Source organism: Protopterus annectens, chromosome 1.part0 (genome assembly GCF_019279795.1).
Source record: "Protopterus annectens isolate FY-2018-M chromosome 1.part0, PAN1.0, whole genome shotgun sequence".
NCBI lineage: Eukaryota > Metazoa > Chordata > Ceratodontiformes > Protopteridae > Protopterus > Protopterus annectens.
The window spans coordinates 1,634,410,469-1,634,435,432 of record NC_056725.1 but is presented as its reverse complement, the minus strand read 5'-3'; the positions used below and the strand labels follow the sequence as shown (position 1 = coordinate 1,634,435,432).

Sequence of the window (24,964 nt, the reverse complement as noted above, 5' to 3'; positions counted from 1 at the left end):
CATTTCCTCTAACGCTAGAACATCAAACATTAAACCTTTGACAAATTATAATAGCTTGACTTTTTATAGGGTAGATAAGCCCTTTAAAATTCCAGGAGAGAGTTTTCATAACCTTTCAGTTTTTGTTAATATCCTCTTATAATAAAGTGGAAACTTTGCCTTTATTATTACTAACGCTCTGTCATGTGTCTCACTTCACCTGCCCTGCCTCTAGCTAGTTTATCTGTCTAACCACTGCTTTAGCTTTAGATTTCTTATACCTCTTATTGGGTGTCTTTCCATTACAACTGACAGTCTAAGACAGTGAACAAAATGCAGTAAAACAAACATTGTTCTAAATATATAAAATGGGGTGGGGCTTTAATAGCCCTGCACAGTACTTCCAGACAGACAAGTAATCTCCTATTTGCTCAGCTCACAGAGTAGCACCTGCTGTAGGCAGCTCATGTCTGATTGGCTGCTATCTGTAGCAACTTGTGAATTCTCACAATTTTCTTGTTTGTTTTTTTTTTTACTTTATTTTTAGTGCTTGTATGAATTTCTTCTGTTATATGTTCATGTTGATTAACTATATTAATACAAGCAGTGTTTTATGAAACCTCAAATTCCCCTCATTACCGCCTGACACTTTTTTGGCACTTTTCACTTTTAAGTGTGATTATTATATCTTTCAAACATTCTTTTCATATGTGCAAATCTATGCCATACTAAAAAACATTCATAGTTTAAAGAAAATCTTTACTCGGCTAAATTTGTAATTAACATTAAAGTTCTCCCATTGTTTGTAAGTTATCCCTTTGTTTCAGTCAAAATTTTAATGAAAAATTAAATGATAGCACTAAATGGAGGAAAACGTATCTAACTCTAGTTGCTTATTAGTTTTTTCCAGTGTTTTTTTGTGTAACTTTTAAAATGCTACTGCATGGTGGTGTAACTTCTTAACAAAAGACTGAAGTGAAAAGTTTAGTCAGTTAACTGGTAAGAAAAGTAAGTAAACAGCAAGACAGGAAACCACCAGTTTAAAGTTGAGATCAGCAAAAAGCAAAGTGAAAACACACTTATTCTTTCATTAAATACTCATTGGAAAATGTTGTCCTGGATTTGATTTGTTTGATTTAATTTGAAGAAAAGCAAGTAAAACAGAGCTTACTTTATCATGGTAAAACAAAAAGAAATACAACTAACTAGGTATTTAAAATGCAAAGAGAAAATTGCACAGTAATAATACAATGCTAAATGACTATCATGCTAAAGTTAAGAAAACATGCTTTATAACTGTGGTTATGTAGATAAAAGGCTCCAGTGGTATAAAACAGAAGCTGGTAGCTATACTACAGTTATTGCATTGGCACTTTGAAATACATACATCCATGGGATCTAAGTGATATAAGGGTTGGTGACAACAGAACTGCAGTACAGCAGACAGTCTTCATTGTAAGGATCTTAAGGCTGGAGACCAGCAGTCACTAGGACTAATCTGCCATAAGAGAAATGGTATCCAATTTGCTTTTATTGCACCTGACCCTTAGTCATTTGACAATGTGTCTCTCTCATTTAAACTTGTAAAAGATCCCTTAATGTAAGTGATGTGGTAATATGGCTCATGGATTAAACCATTGCATTTTAGTGGTATTGTACAAGTGGAACTTCTGATGTACATTTATCTGTATCTATTTTAGTACTAGTACATAAATTGCCACAATTACACTGCAAATTCAGGAACAAGACAACTTTATTTGTTAAGCACCTTTCTCATGTAAGAAAGGTGCTTAGCAAAGTTTTGTTAAGCACCTTTCAGATCTGTTAAGCACTCATCTCATGCTAGAGAGTAAACAGTGGTCACCACAGAACAGTGGGGAGAAGCCAAAATAGATTTAAATACTGTAAAACACCTGTAACTATTATGTCCATTGGGCAGCTAAGTCTCCATGTAATATGAGGGATTATGTTTAGGTCTATGATCATAACTTATTTGTTATGTATTCCTGACATGGATGTCAAGGTCCACCTCTCAAGCTTCACTTCTCCCTGCTCTTGAGATGAAGTTGCTGGCATACACATCACAAGCACATAACAAGTTTGTTGTGACATGAAACCTGCTCATAACCTTCTACACTGCAGTTTTGTTACTGCTGCTATAATTGTGATATGCACATGAGACATTACGGTTTCCACTGTGGAGGCATTGATGTGAAATGCCAGTGCTGTATTATCCATGCTGTATTTAAACTATCAGTGAACTAAATGGCTCCACCTCATATTGGTTGTGCATTTCTCACTAATTTCAAGGAAGTCCATTTGGAGGCAGATTATTTAAAGATAACAAAGATAATAATTACTGACTTATGGCACATTACATTTTACATCATTACCACTGAAGATCCCAGAATAATGTAAATAATTAAATGATTTTTCTCTAAAAAGAACTCAAACTGAGGAGAGGTGATACATTTTAATAAAATGGCAGTAAGTAGGAAGTAGATGATTATCAATATACTTTAAGGAAACTTTCCAAATGTAGTTAAAAAAATCCAAGAGACAGCAAACAGATGTGTATGTGCCCTGGCTAGCTATTAAACTGCGCAGATGAAACTGACAGTTCTTGCAATAGTGAGTAAATAACTTTGGTGATTATTATACTCCATCAAGATATATAAAGTATATCCCTACAAAAATACACAATAATCCTTACTCAACTATGAATAGCTGCTAAGATATCACATATCTTGCTGTCATGCATTTCTAGAAGAGGCAATTTTCAGTATTCACTGTACAGTGTTTATGCAAAACAACAACAGACAAAGATTTTAATTTCTTCAAAATCTAGTGACGTTTTTGGGCTTGGTATTGCCTACATTTATCTTGGTTCAGCACAGATTTTGTAGGGGTGTGGACTCCTTGTTAAAGCAACCACTCCTTCCAGAGAAGGTGCAGGTTCTCCTTCAGGCAGTTTGATTTTAAAACATTGCATAAGAGATGTGAAAAAAATAAAAAGTTCTGTCTTGGCTAATTGTTCTCCCAGGCAAATGCGACGACCTAGAAAGACAAAAACATTTTTTAAAGAAACTGAAAATGTACAATTACATGAACAGTTTACTGACACAGTAGTATTTAAACATCAAATTGCATTTAACATAACTCTTGATAAATGAATATACTGTTCTAAGAGTAAATATGGTAACGTGAGTGACATTTTAATGGAACATTTACAATGCCATATTAGAAGAAGTTAAGTAATATGCACTGATGTTCAGTGGCTAAGTTTTCTGTTGAGATCATCAAGGTTTGGGGTTCAGTCCTTACCTCAGGTTACCTTTTGTGCCAAGTTTGCATGTTCTCCCTGTGTTCACATGGGTTTTTCTGGGTACTCTGGTTTATTTATCCGCTTTTATATTTACCTTTCGTTAGTTGTTGAGTACATTAACTGATACAAACCTTTCGTATTGTGATATTCAGAGAAAAAATGAGCCATGGTATTCATAAACTTTATCAGTGTGGCATACAGGCATTTAGCACATCCTTACTGTATGTGGTCCAGTCATTAATTTGAGTCATAGAAGTGAATTGTGATAGTGTACAGCCACAGATGACATCCTTCCTCCATACCCACCTTGGACCAGTTTCAAGCACAGTATGCACAAAACTGCTGTTCTATTATCATCTGCACACACTTATAGGATTCATAGTAGTTTTAAGGCTGTTTTATCCTAATGAACATGTATGTCTTGTTAATACCCACCCTCAAGCTTTCCCTCCTTTCTGAAGGAGGGAGAGCCATTTAATCACAGGGACCACTTCCTACACCTTGGTATATTTGGAAGCACAGACTAATAGAGAAGGAGTAGCCAGACTCACAAAGGTCATCTTCATGACAATTAAATGCATAAACTATGGTATATACATGACATAATTACCACAAATCATAAAGCTGAATCTCTGTATATGATACAGTGACATGCGTTACTGTAGCATTGTGTCTACTATCTAAGGTGTCCCTTCCGCTGAGCAAAAGAGGACAAGGCATTCCCAGAGGTGCACATACATACTGAACAATGATTCGTAAAAATCTTAAGCTGCTCAGTACTGCTTCTAATTTTAGTAAATATAATGAGAGAAATCTACTTAGTGTGTGTCTGTCATTTGTGGGAGTGATGTTACATTAACAGAGTTGTGTAGGAGTGGATGCACATGTGGTAGCAATTTATTCTGCACCATACCAAGAAACTGGCAGCTTTTGGCAACCTTTTTTGCTACTGTCCATTTTTTAGATTAATCTGATAGGTTCATAGGTTGTTACTAAATTTACAGTCCAGGGTACCACTAGGAGTGTTGAACAAATTCTCAGTTCCCCCTCAAGCACTGATTGGTTAAGTAACTTGTTCAAGGTCACACAGTAGGCAAATGAGGACTGCAGGAATCAAACTTTGTACCACAGGACCTACAGCTCACAGTCTTAACCCTCTGCACCAACTACCAACCCAAAAATGTATCAAAGCTTCTCTGACTGGGAATCAAACCTGAGCTGCACTACTGAAAAGTCCAAATCCTAACCGCTAGGCTAACAGGGACTTCTGTAATGACATTGCTTAGCTGTGTATTGCTGAATATCAGTCATCAGCATGAGTAATACACTGATTGCTCCATCTGGTGGTATGCACTTGTAGTCCACTAAATATGGGACTTGCACACAGTCCTTACTGCACTGTTTTATGTATAAAGGCCCACCACACAGTAACACAACATTTCTTTATCTCTACAGAATGACCCCCGCACTTCCACATTTTTAAAAAGCGCGACTTAGCACCTTCTTTCCCTCTTTGTCATTTCTGTCCTAGCCAATTTCCTCAGTGCACACCTGTTAAGGATGAATGAAATCTCATGACACTTTCTTTAGCAATTTTTCTTCCTTGCTCTTATTTCTTCTATCAGATCTGAAACTTTCATGCCAAAGACAAAACACACAGAGCAAGGTAAGTATAGTTTTTTATTTTGTTATTTCATATTCTCTGGAGTCATAAAGCTATTCATGCTACAAATGTACATTCTTTGTACTGCACTCTCACAGCTGTATTCTTTCCCTTCACTGGGACCATATTGCATAGTCTAAGGGTGACGAAACCTGATAACCTGATGACAGTGACAACTTGACTTTAAACATTTCAAAGAGATTATTGACTGAAGATGAAATTAAAGTGTTGAATAAAGGCTTGAGCTTTATTCCTACCAGTACTAATAATTTAACAGATGTTTTGATAAATATTAAAATGTTTTTAAGGAATGTTTTGCTACAATATGAATTTGGTACAATGCCTAATGACAAGAAAAGTAATTTTAAGAAGCCAAGTACTTATATACCCAATAGTCACCCAATAGTAGATGTATTCTACAGTTTAGTAGAAGATGAACTACATGAATACTATAGTTCAAACAATGTGAATAGATCTATTAAGAAATATACTAACTTTACAGTTAGAGATAGGACAGCACTCTCAAATTTACGTAATGATCGAACTATTATGATAAGACCAGCTGATAAAGGTGGTCCTATAGTTATAATGGATTATGAGAAATATCAAGAAGCTATGAATAAATTGTTGAGTGATGAGAAACATTATAGACTCATTAATATTGACAAAGTTGAAGAAATTAAACATCAAATTTCTGCTTTAATTATAGACTTAGTTAAAAGTAATGATATCACCCCAGATTTGGGTAAGCATTTGTTGGTGGAATTTCCAATGATCCCTGTTATACAGGGACTTCCTAAAATTTATAAAAATAGCATGAATCCACAGATGAGACCCATAGTTTCAGGGAAAGGTTGGTATACTGAACCATTCTCAATATACGTAGAGAGCTCTGAGACCTATACTTAATGATAACATTCATGTTCTTAAAGATACTAGACAATTTTTGCTAGACTTGTATGAATATAGTAATATGCAGGGGATTAGTTCTGACACATTTTTTGTCACTTTAGATGTTCAGTCACTTTTTACGGTAATACCCAATGACATTGTTATAGATTCAGTCAAAGAGTATTTAAAATTACATAGTGACTTTGACCAGAGATATATAGATCTATTGTCTTTTTCTGGATGTGATATTAGAAAATAACATTTTTGTGTTTGAACAATGTTTTTATATTCAATGTGATGGCGTAGCTATGGGCACTTCTTGTGCTAATAGCTACGCCAACATGGTTTTAGCCTATTGGGAAGAAAATTGTTTGTTCAAATGTGACATCTACAGAAGACACGTTTTATTTTATCGACGTTTTGTAGATGATATTTTTTTGCTCTGGAATGGAAGCATCGTAGAGTTGGATAAATTCATTTTAGACATGAATTGTATGACTGGCTTCTTGAAATTTACTCACAGCTATTCCAATGTATACATCGAATATTTAGATGTATACATGGAAAGAGTTATGGATAAATATATTAATACAGGGGTATATAGGAAACAGTGCCAAAGAAATAATTTATTGCATAGAAGTAGAATGCATCCCCATTATATTTTTAAAAAAATTATAAGGGGACAAGGTATGCGAATTTCTCGCTTGAATGCTAGTGATACAGGCTTCTACGAAGCTATAAATACTTTTAAAGATAGACTTGTGAGCCGTGGATACAAAGCAATAAAAGTTGATAGAAGCCTGTCAGATTTAAACAAACTTAGACAGGATAGAGGTGTGCCGTATTTTTCAACACCTATAGAAATGGATAAAGTTAATAAGTCTAAAGATGAAAATATAAAAATATCAATGTTTTATACGAATGATAGTGCTCTATATAATTTTATTAATAATCATTGCAAGATACTTACTAGTAATATTGATTTTAAAAAGATTGTGGGAGATAAACTATCATTTAGATATAAAAACAAACCTAATCTCAAGAGACTGTTATGTTCTAACTACATTGAGAAGGTATCCAGTAATACCTGGAACACTAGTCCATGTGGACACTGTAACTATTGTAGCTACATTAATAATAAAGGTCACTTTATCCATCCTGATACAGGACAAGTTTATAACTTTAGAATAAATGCTACTTGTGATACAGCAAATATAGTCTATTTAGCTGAATGTGAAGTATGTAGCTCATTTTACATAGGGAAGACTAACAGATCTTTTCGAACAAGAATTAGAGAGCACTTATGTTCCATTAAAATACAGTATCAGAATAATGCGTTAGCTAAACATGTTCTGATGTTTAATAATCATCATACATTTAAATTCATGGCCACAGATATCATTAGTCCCATAATTAGACAAGGGAATATTAGGAATAATACTGAAAAAAGAGAACTGACTTGGATACTGAAACTTAGGGCAGATAGAGGTCATGGCCTCAATGAGAGAGCTTCATTAAAACCTATTTTAAAAGCCCGATGATATCCACGATAATTACTAATGCATACTTGCTCAATGTTGTCAATGCAATAGAATAAATGCTGCTAGTTAGTATGTGTATTATTATATTATTTTATATCAAATTTGTGATTTAATATATGTTTTAGTAATAAATATTTTTATTTATTTTATTAATTGTGATTAATCAAACATGCGTACATAAGAATGATTTCTTTAAAAGAAATGTTTTTGATGTATTTTAGTATGTTCAATGATAATGAAGGGTTAATAATTAAGCAACGTCGTAATTGTTTCTAGTATTTATAGTAGTGTTTGTAGTAATGTGCTTTTTGGTCTGAAGAAGCTTTTGTGAAAGCGCTTACCAGTGCAAGACATTAAAATCTTTTTTATCAGAAGAAGAATTTTTGTTGCGTTTGAAGTTTCGTTTGATGCATGGTCGCACACACTGAGAAGTCATACATTTTTGTTACATTTTATTATTTCTCAGTTGGTGTGTGGCATTTACTTCTGTGAGTGTAACTTTGTTAGTGATTGATATATATATATATATATATGTGTGTGTGTGTGTGTGTGTGTGTGTGTGTGTGTGTGCATAATATATATATATATATATATATATATATATATATATATATGGGTCTACCTGAAAACGCCGAAAGTCCTAAATGCCGACGACGAGAACACCGACACCGGACGATCGAGAACGGAGAAGAACAAAAGTTGGGAATCCCGACGCTGAGAACACCGACATGTTAAGGTAAGTGTGCGATAGGGATGGATGTTAGGGTCAGGGTGTGGGTAAGGTAAGTGTACGATAGTGGGTTAGAGGCGGATTAAGTGAGTTAGGGTTAGGGTGCGGGTAAGACAAGTGTGTGATAGTGACGGACCTTAGGGTTAGGGTTTGGGTTAAGGTTAGTGCATAGATAGTTGTGTATGTAAAGTTTAGTGTAGGTTTGTAAGGTTTTTGGTGTGCTTGTGTTGTGTGTGTGTTTTTGGGAAAGGTATTTGTTTTATTGATTGTCGGGATTGTGGTTTGATGGGCATGTGAAGTTTCGTGTTTTTGAACTTTCAGTTTCTTTCGGTTTTGTCATGTCGGTTATTTCGTTATCCGTGTTTTGGCGTCGGTGTTATCAGGTAGACCCATATATATACATATATATGTGTGTGTGTGTGTGTGTGTGTGTGTGTGTGTGTGTGTGTGTGTGTGTGTGTGTGTGTGTGTGTGTGTGTGTGTGTGTGTGTGTGTGTGTGTGTGTGTATATATATATATATATATATATATGTGTGTGTGTATATATATATATATATATATATATATATATATATATATATATATATATATACATATGTGTGTGTGTGTATATAATATATGTGTGCGTATGTGTGTGTGTGTGTGTGTGTATATAATATATATATATATATATATATATATATATATATACTCTTCATTTTCTTTGTACTTCTCTGTTGTTTCAAAACATAGAGGTAAAGAATACCTGTGTGACGTTTTTTGGAGGACTAAAAACATGACAACAGGGGACACATTCTTTTCCATGTATAAGGATGAATAAAGTAAAGAGGAATGTACTTCCCATATCAAGATAGGAAATTGCTTTTTAAAACAAGTAATAACCAGCAAAGACAGTACATCTATAAGTGGGGGAGGGGTGAAATTCATGGAGCATCAATTTCCTTAAGGAGAAAACAATGGGGAACAGCTCAAAACAGCCCAATAATGCATTATATTATGCTGTCATATATCACACATCAATTTAAATCTGTGTTGATTGAAATCAAGAATTATTCTGGAAGTGTTTCTCATGTTCATATCTGTACTTACATTACCCAAACCTCATTTTAAAGGTAAAAATATTAACAAAACACACTGTTTCTTCTGTGGCATGACCTAGATTTTCAAGGATTTTTTGTTTTTAATTCGAAAATGTGTATGAACTCTCTGTGTAGAAAATGGGCCAGAAAGATATGCCAGAAAACATTGCATTAAAGCTTATTAGCTACTGTTTGTGGGCCAGCATTCTCTTGAATACTCTCTTTACATGGGTCATTTTGTGTATAGAACAAGCTAACAAGCATAGATTCTCCTCAATGCACAGGACACAAAATGATTCTAAAATTATTACAAATACTTAAAAAGGCAAAACTGATTCTCAAGTTATAGCTGATTTTTTCCTTGTGGCAGACTTTGAAGAATGAAGTTAAAATACAATGGTAAGGATTTCAGGTTTCTCTTCATTCCATCCTCTCTAAATGTTTTAGGAATTCTCCCATGACAATTGGATTATTCATATCTATTGAAGTGGTGTGCAAAATTATAGGCTGCTAATCCAGAAAATAAGAGATAATTATCTGATGCTTGCAATAACCTTTTCCTCTTTTTCTACATGACAGTCAAAAAAAAAAAAAAACACAATTGAGGATTAAGTTATCTTTAAAATTAAGAAATGTTGCTATTCAGAAGTATGATACTTTCTCCACTTTTTCACTTGTTCTTGGAAAACTGAAATATTAGAAGAAATATGTGATGTGGATGGAACCAATTTAGAATAAAAATGAACAGCTGATTGACAGGAAATAATAATTTAAAAGCACAGACAGATGTTTGATTATATCAGATTTGTTTTGCTTTGATAGGATAGCGTAAAACACTGACTTTTGTATATGTGTTATATTAATTAACTAATAACTAATTAACTAGCCAGATCTATGTTTGGCCATTTATTTTTGGTTTGTCAGAAAGTTAGGCTCTTGGATGCAAATATTGTCTGTTCCTGATGCCCATGGGGTGCAACTTGTTACCCAGCATGCTTTCCTATGTAATCCTTAGTTTTTTGGATCAGCTTTCTATATGTGATAATTTTTAACAAACATGTATGAAAGAATTTATCCTTATAAAATTACACTAGCTTTTATATCAGTGTTCCTTAAGGCTACGAGACAAGTTATTGTTTTATTATAATGCACATACATTTCCATTGTCATACTGCACTGAAGAATAACTTACATATAGGGGCACATTTAAAATTAAGTGTTTGAATCACATGAATTATAATGTTTTACACTTCCCATACTAAACAAGCACTGCTTTGTTGTAGGCCTTCAAAAACTATTTTTTACAAAACTGAGTTAAAAATTGTCCCTCTGTTTTTACCTTTCCTTAAAGTTTATTAATTTTTCCTAGTGATTTCTTTCTTTCTCAACTGTAACACTCCTTACTTGTATAGCAAGAAGTCTGAAAATTTTTTGATTATGACACTAAAATACATTGTTTACCTTCCATAAACACTGTGTAAATTAACACTTTGAATGCACTGAATGATTACTGTCTTTATTCCTACATGCTCACTCGATGTCTTATACTTCCTCACTTTATTGTCCTCGTATTTTAACTATTAATGTTACAGTTCACATACGGACATTGTCCAATGTTTATTTTTTATAAAACATCATTCACAACTAAAACAGTACCACAGTTACTCACATACATAAATACAAATAAAGACAAATAATAGTAACATCTTTCGTGCTTTATACATTTCTGTTTTAACGATTAGCATTCCCTCCATTACACAAATTGTTCAATTCCTTCCTTCCATCAAACTTTACTCCTCCCCCTGAACATTATTCTGCATGTGTTGTTACCATTGTTTCCACTTAATTCTATGTAATTTGCTGTTTCCTTTTTCTAAGGATCCCACTTGCTGTTCTTGTATCTCCTTTACAATATTCAGTACTTCAGTTACAGTTGGTTTAGATTTAGATTTCCATTTTCTAGTAATTGCTTTTTCGCCAGACACTAGCATTAAACTTTAGTAAGGGCTTACTATGTCTAGGCAATTTAGAGCCTATATCCCAGCTCAAAAGAATAATTTCATTAGTTACAATGATTTCCCTCCCTAGCATTTGTGACAAAACAGTTTGTAGGTTACTTTTAACATTTTTCTTTACATTCCCAGAACATGTTCCCAATTACCTCTTTCTTTCCAATCACGTGTCCAGCATTTGCTGTCTACTCGAGTAAAAATTATCTGATGTCTTGCTTTGGGGTTTAAAAATATCTGTGCAAGCACTTCCAATAAAAATTTATAAACCTTCTCTACTTATCTGTGTACTGCAGAGCCATGCAAATGTCTGTCCATTGTTCCTTGATATATTGGCTTTCCAGTGTCAGTCTTTCAAGCTTAATCTTTTCTAACTTTCTCTGACTGATTCTTATAGCTGCCATGCAATATTTTATATGCCCTAGCAATTGTCCATTTTTTTACTCTTTGGGAGACAGTCTCCAACCTGCAGCCCAAACTTCTGTTTGGACTTGCTCACTTTACTAACTCCCACCTAGTTATTTGCTTCATATACCTTGATTCCTTTGCTAATTTTGTGTAGTAATTTCTAGATCCCACATTGCCTGTATTCTGTACCCTCCTTACAGTGATCCCTGTTGGTAAAATCTGTTATCTCCATTCCCATGTTGGCTTAGTTCTATTCTCCTTAAGGACTTGCATCTAGAATCCTCCTCTCTCCTTATTCCTCAACCCCCCCACTCCCAGTTTTATCATCATTCCCGTCCACTTTGATTTATAATGTTTTGTTTGTGTTATATAATATAAGCCTTAACTGTGTAGCTCTAAAGTATCCCTTCAAATCAGGTAAAGCACCTTATTCCATGCCCGCCTCCCTCTCTGATACATTCCTTCAGCTCTTTATTAATTACCATCCACAACTTCTCCTCTGTTTGATAAAATATGCCTGACCTGTATATAAAATTAAGAGGTTTAAAAACATTTTCACTGCTTGTATCTTGCTATCAATATCTCTAATCAAGAACTTCCAATGTCTCGTGTTTTTATATTGTGTTTTGTTTAGTCTGTTTCCATATATCATTATATGCCATAATGGAATCCTTTTTAATCCATATAAACAAATACTTCTTATCACATTTCCTTAAATATGGGTATTTCTGTGCCAATTAATTTGTAGGTATAAAGTTGGCTGCTATAGCCTTTGTTTTATCTTCATCAATTTTATATCAAGAAAAGACCCAAAACTGTGTTAAAATGTTCTAATGCACCAACATTTCCTTTTCTGGATTTATCAAATACTAAATAATACCACCAGCAAATAAGGTTAACTTTTTTGAGTACCAAACTATTTATATTCATGAGTTTATGAGCCACTTATTTTCTTTACCAGTGGCTCTAAATACAATCCAAATAAAAAAGATGAAAGTGGACATCCCTGCCTAGTTCTCTGTTCAAACACAGCTAATTGGAGAAGAATCCTCCTACCTTAGATCTTGCTTCTTGTCCTTTACATGACCTTCTAATAAACTCTGTTATTCTATCAAGGAATACAAATGCTTCCATTGCCTTACTCATAATATAACAACTGTCTCTACTGAATGTTTTCTATGCATCAAGACCCACCAATAATAACAATGTCTTCTTACATTTTGCTTCCCTCTGGGTCATCATTGTTCTGTTAATGTTCTCTCTCTCTATACATACATATATATATATATATATATATATATATATATATATATATATATATATATATATATTTATATATTAACGTGGACTATATGAAGCTAGGTCTGAAGGATGTTTTTACCCTCTTTGGGTAATGTAACCACAACAATTTTCTTCCATGACTTCCATGACTCTGGTACTTTCCCATCTTTTAATCTTTTAAAATACTGTTAAACAAAACCTTCCAGATCTTTATCATGGTCTTCCCTTCCAACTTCCAAACCTCCATATGAATACTATCTTTTCCTAGACAATTCCCTGTTGATTTTTTGTACATCATCATTTTTATCTCATCTATTCCTATTTGAGCTATTTAATTGCTGAGCCCTATCTTCCTCTAACATTGGTATAATTAAACCTTCCATGAATATTTCCATAAAACATACAAATCCATAGACATAAACTGAAAGGTGAATATTTAATACAGCACACAGTGATTGAAACTGTAGACTCATTTAAGGACCTGGGTATATGGGTAGATTCAGCTATAATCATAGCAACCAATTGGCTAATGATAGTTATAGAGCTATAGGTTGTATAAAAAGATTTCTAAAGTCTAGGAAATCAAACATAATGAAGTCATTTTTTGCTAGTTACATTAGACCCAAACTTGAGTATGGAATAACAATATGGAAACCCTATAGGAAAACAAGCATGAATTAACTGGAAAAAGTACAGCAGAAATATACCATGGGCATCCATGGATGTGAAACTCTTTAAGTTATTATGAAAGACTAAAATATCTGAACTTGTTCAGTGTCTCTTATAGATATTTAAGAAGATATCTTATTCAGGTATATAGGGAATTTAGGGACAACTACCTCTGGGAATGTTTGTAGTTATCAAAAAGTACTAGAGAATTATCAGATAACCTATGTAGATGATTCTATAGGAATGAGAAGTGTACTAATTGGTTCTCTGACAGAGTAGCTGATGCCTGGAACAGACTGCCAAATTACATTAAAGCAAGTACTAGTTTAGATATGTTTAAGAACAGCCTGGACATTTATTATGGGAACAAGTGTTCTGGTATATTGGCAAGCTAGAAGGGCATTAATGCCTGTGCTTGAAACATTTGCAAGTATGTATGTATGTATGTATTTGTGCTTTTTCTTGTTTTATACATATTTCATGAAACCTCTAGAATATCTCTAATACATATGTAGGATCTCTAGTTATTTTTCTTGTCATTGGTTCCCAAAGTTTGTCAACAGCACTTTCTACTTTCTGTTGCCTAAGTTGATGCACTACACATTTTTGTGTTCTGAAGTAGTTATCAAGAAATAGTTGATTAGCAGTAACCTCTCTAAACTCATGCATATTATTTTTCATTTAATTCCTAATTGCTCTTTTTCCTGTTCTATAAGATCCCTTTTATGTCTTCCAGTCTAAATAATTCCTACTGCTTCTTCCTATATTTATTATGATTTTATTTATACCATGTTTTACACTCCATTGTCATTTTATCTTTCTTACTGGCTTCCCTTCTGAAGTTTCTATCTTCCCTTATAACTCCCAAATCATTTCCACTACCCATTTCTTAAATTTCTCTCTTTTTAATGGGTAAGTAGGAATGCTCTCGTGTCTCAGTTTTACTTAATTACCTTGCATCTTTATCTTAGTTCTTATAGGTGCATGAATTGAAATAGTTAATGGATGTGTGCAAAAGCGTCCATCTAAACATTAATAACATAAAGTAGCATATATGCTTTACAGTTTACCCACCAGTTTAGCATATCCTTTTCGGTCACTGATTCTTGCAAAGCCAAATTTCATGTTTAAGCATATATCTGATGGTATTGATGCTTTACAGTCTCTGATTTCATCTCTAATTTCACAATGCTGTTGACTTTCTTGCTGGTCATTACTATCTTTTAACATCAGCCTTTGGTTCAAGTCCAAAGTATGCCTGATTCTTCTAGTTAGATCTTGTTCTGTCCCTCAAGTATTTTCCTTTGGAACAATGAGAAAGGCTCATAGGAAGGTTTCTCTGTGGGCTTTGTTATTGTCAGAAGAATGAGAAGCAGAGTCCCCTTCTGCTTGCTAGCTCACTCTTCACTTTTTTTCACTTCCTCCTTATCCTGTTCTGCATCCAAAAATGTCTTTGATCCTTCAGGGAAAATATTCTGAAGACAGCTGGATACAACAACTTGAAACTCATATCTGGCTTTTGACATAATCTGATTGTTGGGACAAACTTGCTTCTCTTCTGCCTGGTATACAGTGAATAATCATTTTCCATAAACAGTCTGTTGTCTCCAATTTTTAACACTTTTCCTTTCTTCCACAATTTTGTCTACAGCAACTCAAATGCATATTTTTAAGATGATGACATAGTTACTGTGCTGAAGATGTAAGGAACATATGTTGTGAAGAACAAAAAATACATTAGTCACAAGCTGCTTTGTCTTTCTCTATATTTGCAGACTTGACATATCTGTTCCACCGGTATCCTATTGCAAGTACTGGAGGGATTCCCTGTATTTCTAAATCTGGGTGGTTGAATGGAGACTCTTCTGGGTAGATAATGTGATATTTTAAACCTGTTGAGAAAAACATTCCAACCAAACAGATTGCAAAAATATGTGAATTTTAGCAATTCTACTTCAAAATGAGCACTATACAGGGACAGAGAGGTGAGGGGGAACTTACAAATATGATAGTGGAAGCTGAAGCCATGCTTCTGACTGGTGAGATACTGTAAAATATATTAAATATTAAACTATATACAGGTGATTAGAACTTGTAGCAATTTATTAAAAAAATAAATAACTGTGATCCTCACTGGAAAGTCAGTTTAGAATGTTGCAAGACAGATGTTCTAAACTATTGTATTTCAGTTATGAAACAAAAATCACAGTTTAATCAGTTTTTTGAGATTGTTAATCTGGCAGAGCAGGATGTTGTTAGTTGGCTACCATGGGAGGGACTACATGTTTTTGCTTTCTCTCTGCCTTGATTATTATACCATTTCTGACATCAAGGACATTTTTTGTTTTAATTTTTGAAATGCCCTCAAATACTGTCAATGTACATTTTACTAGGATTTTTTTTCCTGTCTTTTTTGCTGCTGGCAAGGTTTGTGTTCAGACACTAGATTGACTCTCATAAAGCACCTTCGATTTCAAGTAGTGTGATTGCTTTGATACAAGTTGGTCTTAGCTATTCTAGAAGCCTAAGCTTTCTTTTTCTTGAATGCCTGGCAGATGTATCTCCCTTGAGGTAAATAACAACATGTACTCTGAACTATACGATATTATCAATATCATTGTGACCAAGTATAGTACTAATTTCAATACCGCAGGAATAACTCCCACTGCTTTGCAGTTAGAGGCCAGTTTTGCAGATATCTGTCTTGATTAAATTAAAGTGGGATAAAATCAAAATCACAACTTCCATGGACCAATATACTGTGCTTAGTGCTGCTAAGCATAGGCATGTACCCTCTTCACATTCAATTAAACAGAGTCTACTTCTTGGCTTTATTTCTCAGGATATGGCAGCAGTTCACAGAGGTCCTTGTTTAGAAGGGTGGATCTACAGCCAAACATCAGGAGATATAGACACATCAGTCATATTACTATCCTCTGCAAGTTTACAGAGAGGATAATTATGGAATTATTTTGATGTAATCTAGGTGATTTACTGCTTCTACATATAAACGTATATGACTTTGTATAAGTTAGGTCATGTCCACTGAACTTGGCTATCTTTACATGAAAACCACAGTGGCCTTGGACATAACTCTCAGCTATCCAGAATTTTGCAAAATGCCCAGATTTTTGCCTTATATTTTTGGTCCTTTCCTCATAAAATTTGTGGTTTTCTGGCAAATCACTGAGGATTGAAGATAGTAAATTATGATTGGTATTTGAGTGTCAAACTTCAAATCCTACAGAAAATGCAAAACCTGTTAATTTAACAATTTTGTAAGTTTATAAGAACAATATTTAAAATATGTCTTTAATTGTGTGCCCTTGTCTTGCATTATTTTGCCTTTGTGCAGAATTTATGTGCTGAGAATTGTGACCCAGGATGAAGGGTTTTCTATGCACTCAACCTGCTCAGAATTTTTTAAAGCCTATGCTATCTCACACACAGGGATTATAAATAATCTTAATAATTTTGGCTTTAATGCTTACGTTGCCCATGGGTTGTAACTGGCTAACAAACAGGGTTGGTGGTATACTCTCCACCTAGTCAAAGTGTCTAGTGGAAGTGCCAGAGGGTTTCATGCTGGGCACATTAGTTTTTGTAATCTCTTTTTCTCTGATTAACAGGTGCACAACAAAAGCTTTTGCTCAGCAGGTTTTTAGACAGCTAAAACTAGGTAACATTGTTGTGTTTCTCACCCTGTCCCCAGTGCAATAATTTTTTATACAGAGATGGGCACAATCTACAACTAGTGTAAAGATAATGGCTTGGCACTAGATACAAATAAATATAGCACTGTCACTCATGCTAAGTAAGTAGTCCCTGGCACCTATGGCACCAAGTGATTACCACTAAGGACAGACTCTAATTTAAAGGACCTTAATGAGGGTCTTTACTTTCAGCAACACATTAGTAAGGCTGGTCTTCAGTTTAACCTATATGACACTAAAGAGAATTAGAAGTCTCCCCAGGAAGGTTAACATTCCCTCATACACCCTACTACTCAGGCCAGTCATAGAATACAATGGTCCCATGTGTAGTCTGCTGAGAAAACAGTAAATTAGCATGTGTGGGTGTGATGATTCCTTACTAAACCACTGAAGTGCTTGACAATCTATTCAGCTCATTCAGACAGAAAGATTTTCTCATTTCTTGGCATCATAACATCTCCTATGGGGGAAAGCTATACATTGTTTTCTAAACCACAAAAGACCCTCTTCTTTTTGAAGACCTCTGCTTGTAATGAATTAACAGGAGGGCTAACACATGTGAGTGCAATCAACCTTAAGATCTCTTTAAACAATAGCAAGAAGCTATTGACTTTCAATTCAAAAACTCTCTCATCTTAGGGATCAACTCCATTCCAACATGAAGCAGAGTCAATCCATTCTCATGTTTAAGGACCTTAATGAGTACATAGATACATGTCAGTTTCAGCTTGGAATAATGTTAATGAAACATCTTGAGCTCAGCCACATCACTCAATACTGGTGGGAGACTATCAGTGTCTCCCATTAAGTAGACTTTTTCCACATATCCCTGCTAAAAAAAATTGTTATCCCGACTGGTTTTAAAGGTTGCTAGGGAAATAGCCTGCCTGATAGGTAAGGGCAGAATATTCCAGAAATGGGGATTCATTGAGTTATGTATCTGTCATGCCCTCTGGTGTTGTTGACACTGTTGCACAGGATTAAGTCTCTACAGCTGGTGCTCACTTTACTACTGATTCTATTGATGTGAAAGAGTTCAAAGAGTGCTGCATCATTCATAGCGTAGATGAGTAAGCAGATATTGCTCCACAGGAGTCTGATCTGAATGGTGTGGAAGTACAGGGGTTTTAGTTTATCAAATTAATTAAGCGTACTGAGACCTGAGATCATTTTGTTGAGGAATCTGTCAAACTGGTTTAGGTGCCTAGTGAGGTGCATGCCAAAAAGTACATTACATTCACTGAATGGCCTAAAAAGGGATGAATAAAGTGGGACTATAAGTTATTTGGGCCTTGAGGAGATGCCACAGAGGACAAGTTGTGTAACGTAAAAGGATTTTCAAACCACGACAGAGACTTAATGGTCAAAGGAGAGTCTGTTATAAACACTTGTACTTAAGTCCCTGATGACTGCATCAAATTTAAATGGAATGTTATCTATATGTTAAGCAGTAGTGATGCTGGAATTACCAAAGGAAACTACGCTGCTATCTTGGTTTTAGGGTACATCCATGATTAATCAACTAAGCATTTGTTGCATGCAGTCCTTGATGAAGAATTTGAGTATCAGAATGGAATCTGATAACCACCTCCAGTTTGCAATCATCAGCAAATGTGGTTATCATAGAATCAACTTTTATGTCATAGAAACATACACCATAGAGGAGAGAAACCAGGAAGGAGCTCTGTGGGACACCAATGTTGACAGTTTTGTGTTCAGAGAAAATACGTCTAACCTTAATGGTATGGATTTTGTCAGACAATTACCTATTCAATAGACAATGTCTGGGTTAATACTGAGCTGAGAAAGTTTGTTGATAATACCGGCATGGGGGATAATGTCAAAGGCTTTAGCAAGGTCCAGATAATAAGTGTGGACTTTGTACCCATTACCCATGCCTTCAGTAAGAACTCAAGTAGGTTAAGCAGGCATGATCTGCCTTTTACAAAGCCAACCTGGGATATATCCAGGTATATAAGGTCACTTATATAATTGTCTGGAGGTGGGATTACATTGCGGATGACCTTGTGACTTGTAGTGAGAGTAGGGAACAGGTAGAGGAGACCATGGACAGGTTGAGATATGCTCTAGAGAGGAGAGGAGAGGAATGAAGGACAGCAGGACTAAGACAGACTATATGTGTGTGAATGAGAGAGGACAGAGGAATGGTGAGGATGCAGGGAGTAGAGTTGGTGATGGTGGATGACTTTAAATACTTGGGATCAACAGTTCAGAGTAATGGTGAGTGTGGAAGAGAGGTGAAGAAGAGAGTGCAGGCAGGGTGGAGTGGGTGGAGAAGAGTATCAGGTGTGATTTGTGACAGACGGGTACCAGTAAGAGTGAAAGGGAAGGTCTACAAGATGGTAGTGAGACCAGCTATGTTATATGGGTTGGTGGTGGTGGCACTGATGAAAAGACATGAGTCAAAGCTGGATGTGGCAGAGTTAAAGATGTTAAGATTTGCATGGGAAGTGATGAGGAGGGACAGGATTAGAAATGAGTATATTAGAGGGTCAACTCAGGTTGAATGGTTTGGAGACAAAGCCAAAGAGATGAAACTGCGTTGGCTGGACATGGATGAAGGATGCTAAGGATGGAGCTGCCAGGTAACAGGAAAAGAGGAAGGACTAAGATAAGGTTTATGGGTGTGGTGAGAGAGGACATGAAGGTGGTTGGTGTGACAGAGCAAGATGTAGAGGACAGGCAGAAATGTAAACAGATGATCCACTGCGGCAACCCCTAATGGAAACAGCGGAAATAAAAAAAAAATAAGAAGTATAGCTAGAATATATTCCATAGCCTTACAAATACTACCAGTGAGACTAACAGGCCTGTAATTCTCAGGGTCAGTAGAAGTGCCACCTTCACTACCAAAGGCATCATAACTATCACTGTCGACACCTTGGAGACATAATCAGTGGACATTTGCAGGATGAAGAGTTGATGGACATTGTTTTGCTTGCTGGAACTTTATGATTCTCAGCCAATATCCAAGGAGATTGTCAGGACCCACAGAAGTAATTTTTTTTCACTTTGGAAGATGCCGAAAAGGGTTAGTCCAATTCGATCTCAGGAGGTGTGTATCAGGGTATAATGTCACAAAGCAATGAAAACATCAACATGTCAACTATGTAATTTTTGTAGTGCTCAGGTCAGAGTTGTGCTGGAAGAGTTATTTTTATTAGATAATTAACTTGGTTAACAAACAAATAAATAATTAAGAGCCAGTATGGGAAATAACAAATACAGAGATTTTAATCTTGGTTTATTAAAAGAAGCAAAAGTGTGTTCATTTAATAATAAAAAAAAAAGATGCAGGGCAATGAGCTGATAATCGGTATCTTTGATGATCAAATAGTATACTCTTGAAGTATACTGTGTGGACACCCTGTCATATTAACATAGTAAGAACAACGTTTTTAAGGAAAATCTCTAAGAAGTGCAAGATGAAATAACAAGATTATAGCATGAGGTTTGGTCATCCTATTGTCTTGTCTGAACAGTTGTAGTGTTATGGAAAGGGTTTTTCTAAGGTAAAGTGTATGATCTGGGTTAGAGGCAGGAGCAGAGTTAGAGTTAGTGTACATTAGTAAGGATGGGCAGGGGGTTTGTAAAATGTCTAGTATGGAAAGAAGTATAACAATGGATGGGAATTCTCATAGCTTGTCATGGCACTTACTGCATGGACATATTCATATAATTCAGACATACTGCATTGCTGACGTGTTGAACTTTCTGTTTAAACCTCAGCTGAACAAATTGTGCTCCATGAGTGCCTTAGAATTACTAATGGTTTTATGCATCTGCATAAACAAAATCAGAATGTGAGTAGATGCCAGAGTTTAATTTTGTGCAATAAACAAACAGAGAAAGTAGTATATGGTGAGCTTAGTGACAGAATTATACTAAATTACATAAATTAAGTTAAGCAAACTGTGCATATTATATACATACATACATACATACATTAGTGTACATTTGGAGTGTCTACACTGGAGCCTGTAGTAGGAGTAGTGTAGTTATATCCTGCATAAATCTAACACACAAGTAGGTGAATATATTGTCTGACTATCTGTAAAGCTACAGATTATAAAATAATGAAAAATGAAAAGTAATGTTTGATTTTTAATGCATTTGGTGCATAAAAATGTTGCGTATATCACTCCTCAATTGTACTGAATTCTGGTGAATGCACCCTGCAGAGAAGAGCAGAACTGAACAACTCCCCATACTGTAATTAAAAGTAGGTGGCAGGCTACAGTGTTACCATTCTAAAATAGTGTTTTTATTAGGGTTAGTAACTTATCTGGCTTGCACACATGCTAGGAACCCCTCCCCCTCCCTCTTGAATCCCCATTTCCTCTCTCCTTTTCTGCCACTGTCCTTTCCTGACTTTTTGCCTTATCCGTCACTAAACTGTCCCATTTCTGCCACTAGACGGCAGTATTTCACTTGCATAAACCTGCTCTCTCACTCCCATAGCTACATGTCAATGTTCTCTAACTCTGAAATGTTTCATCTGTATATCATACCATTTTTTTTCTTCTTAGTTTTATTCCTTTACAACCTTTAGTGGCACAACAATTAGCTTCTAAGTGTTGTTTCCTTGTATGCTAGGTAGTATTTGCCAGTAGAAAGAAAGTGTTTTCTTCTGTACCTTGGGACCCTAGGTTGCATCTGATTTTTCCCCTACCAGGCAGCATAGCATTCCCCTGTCTTACCTGCTCACATACTTACCTTTACTGATTGTTTTTCTTTCCTCTTGTGCTTTTCCCTGCCAGGTGAAACCTGCTCCATTCACCCTCACTATGTCCCTTACCCTACCCGCATTCCCACCCACCCCACATTCATTTGATTTATACTCTCTACACCCCTCCCGATCCCTTTCTGACCCCCCCCCTTAACCACCCACATTCCCACTCCCCTCCCACCTGCCATCAACTCCTCCCCCTTCATTCCCCTTCTCCCATCTCTCTCTCCCATCAACTGCCTTCCCCCTCTCCACTACTCAGATACTTCTTATTTCAGACCTTACACTCCTTACTACTACTAACACACAGTCACCCAGTTTCACCACTACCATGTCACCTACTACCTTATGATCCCCCTCTCCTCCTACTATCTTTGTCAACATCCTACCACATACAACTGCATTATACAGCACCAACACCAACTCTCTCTAGCTGCCACTACCCACATACCTATGCCCAGACAATGCTTATCTCTCCTCACCTATTTTCTAGCTCTCCCACCTTCTTCTTTTCAGTAAATACATATCCTAATGTTTCACTTTTTACTCATATTAAACACAAAACTCCCTGTACTCCAAACCTACTCTCCTTGCTGCTCATTCTCTTTGATACACTACTCCTGGATGATGACATCCATCCTAACCCTGGACCACCCATCTCTACCTCTCACAAGCATATAACTCCTACCATACCTCCCCCAACACAACCCCAAGCTCACAGTCTACCACCTAAATCCCTAACTTTTTTCTCTCTCAATATCCAAAGCTTAGCCAATAAAACTGCAGAACTGCATTCATGGATCCAGCTCCACTCCCCTCACATCTTAACCTTCTCTGAAACCTGGTTAAAACCTCATGTCTCTAATGCAGAGATTCTTCGTTCAGGCTACAATATCTTCCGTGCAGACAGAATAAATAAAAGAGGAAGAGGTGTTGCCATCCTCTACTCAAACCAACTTACACTCTCTCCACTCTCACCCCTCCGTCCTTGTTTCACTCCTGCAGAAATACTAACTGTCAACTGTCATCTCAACCCCAACAAGAAATAGCCATTGTATTGATATACATCCCCCCAGATGACAACATCCCCATTCTTGAAAACTTCCTTTCCTGGCTCACCCTAAATGTTAGCAAAAGTAAATTAAGGCACCAAAGTTACACACTGGAAATCAGTCACTGTACTTTATTGCAGAAGACAAATGGTAAGCGCTTTCACAACTTAATGTTGCTTCATCAGACCACATCACTACAACTGATGCTTGGTTAAATACTAGGACAATTAGTATGACATCACAATTTAAAGAGATATTACTCTACTAACATAAGAACATATATCAATATCCATAAGAAAAATGCATAAAATATATAGAAAGGTGTGCATTTACACACAATAATATTTAAAAACAATAATATTTAAAAAAATATTAATATTTAAAAAAAGGGGGGGGTGTCATCCCTGATGGTTATTAAAAAAAAAAAATATATATATATATATATATATATATATATGTACATATACACACACATATAACCATAATAGTGCAATGAAAAATATATATATATAAAAAAAACTCATGTTTTAGTGTTTAAGGCACCTGGCCTTAAGGTAAGGAACTAATAAGGTATAGCCATTCAAACCAGGATATCTATCTGCTTGTAATTTAGTGATCCATTGTTGTTCTAATTCTTCAGTGTGGTTTTCTACGTCACCACCTCTGTTTGTCCTTACTATTTGTTGTAAGATTAAAAATTTAAAACAATGGCTACTGTCTGTATTCAGGACATGATTAGCTAGAGCATTTGATTGCTTCTGGTTCCGTTTGTCCCTTATATGTTCTAACATTCTTTCTTTAAAGCTCCTATTTATTTTGCCTACATAATAGGCATGGCATGCTTGGCAAAAACAAAAATAAACAACATCGACACTTTTACAATCATAATAATTCTTCGTATAAAGTTTAAAACATTTCACAGGATGAATGTACAATTCCTGCACGGGAAGGTGCCCTGTCTGTTTGAAAGATTTTTTCTAAAAGACTGAGGTGACACCCCAAACTTCAGTTTTAGAAATAATGTGTCTTTTAAAGCAGCAGCTCTGTAATAGAGAACATCAGTCTTTTAGAAAAAATCTTTCAAACAGACAGGGCACCTTCCCGTGCAGGAATTGTGCTGCTTGTCAGCATGTCTACACTAAAAATGAGTACATTCATCCTGTGAAATGTTTTAAACTTTATACGAAGAATTATTATGATTGTAAAAGTGTCAATGTTGTTTATTTTGGTTTTGCCAAGCATGCTATGCCTATTATGTAGGCAAAACAAATAGGAGCTTTAAAGAAAGAATGTTAGAACATATAAGGGACATACGGAACCAGAAGCAATCAAATGCTGTAGCTAATCATGTCCTGAATACAGACAGTAGCCATTGTTTTAAATTTTTAATCTTACAACAAATAGTAAGGACAAACAGAGGTGGTGACGTAGAAAACCACACTGAAGAATTAGAACAACAATGGATCACTAAATTACAAGCAGATAGATATCCTGGTTTGAATGGCTGCACCTCATTAGTTCCTTACCTTAAGGCTATATATTTATATATATATATATATATATATATATATATATATATATATATATATATATATATTTATATATATTTCATTGTACTGTTATGGTTATATGTGTATGTATATGTATATATATATATATATATATATATATATATATATATATATATATATATATATATATATATATATGTATATATTAATAACCATCAGGGATGACCCTCCCCCCCTTTTTAAATATTAATATTTTTTTTAATATTATTGTTTTTAAATATTATTGTGTGTAAATACACATCTTTCTATATATTTTATGCATTTTTCTTACGGATACTGATATATGTTCTTATGTTAGTGGAG

General features: G+C 35.2%; 1 protein-coding gene across 1 annotated transcript in view; it reads right to left on the bottom strand.

Moving 5' to 3' along the window:
- Positions 1 to 2,437: 2,437 nt before the first annotated feature.
- LOC122804258 (cytochrome P450 2D15-like) overlaps positions 2,438 to 24,964 on the bottom strand; it is a 520,756-nt gene continuing 498,229 nt past the window's right edge. Inside the window, exon 9 of the mRNA XM_044074061.1 lies at positions 2,438 to 3,036. Coding sequence (XP_043929996.1) covers positions 2,858 to 3,036 — 179 coding nt within the window. The 3' untranslated portion in view covers positions 2,438 to 2,857. The remainder of the gene's footprint in view (positions 3,037 to 24,964) is intronic.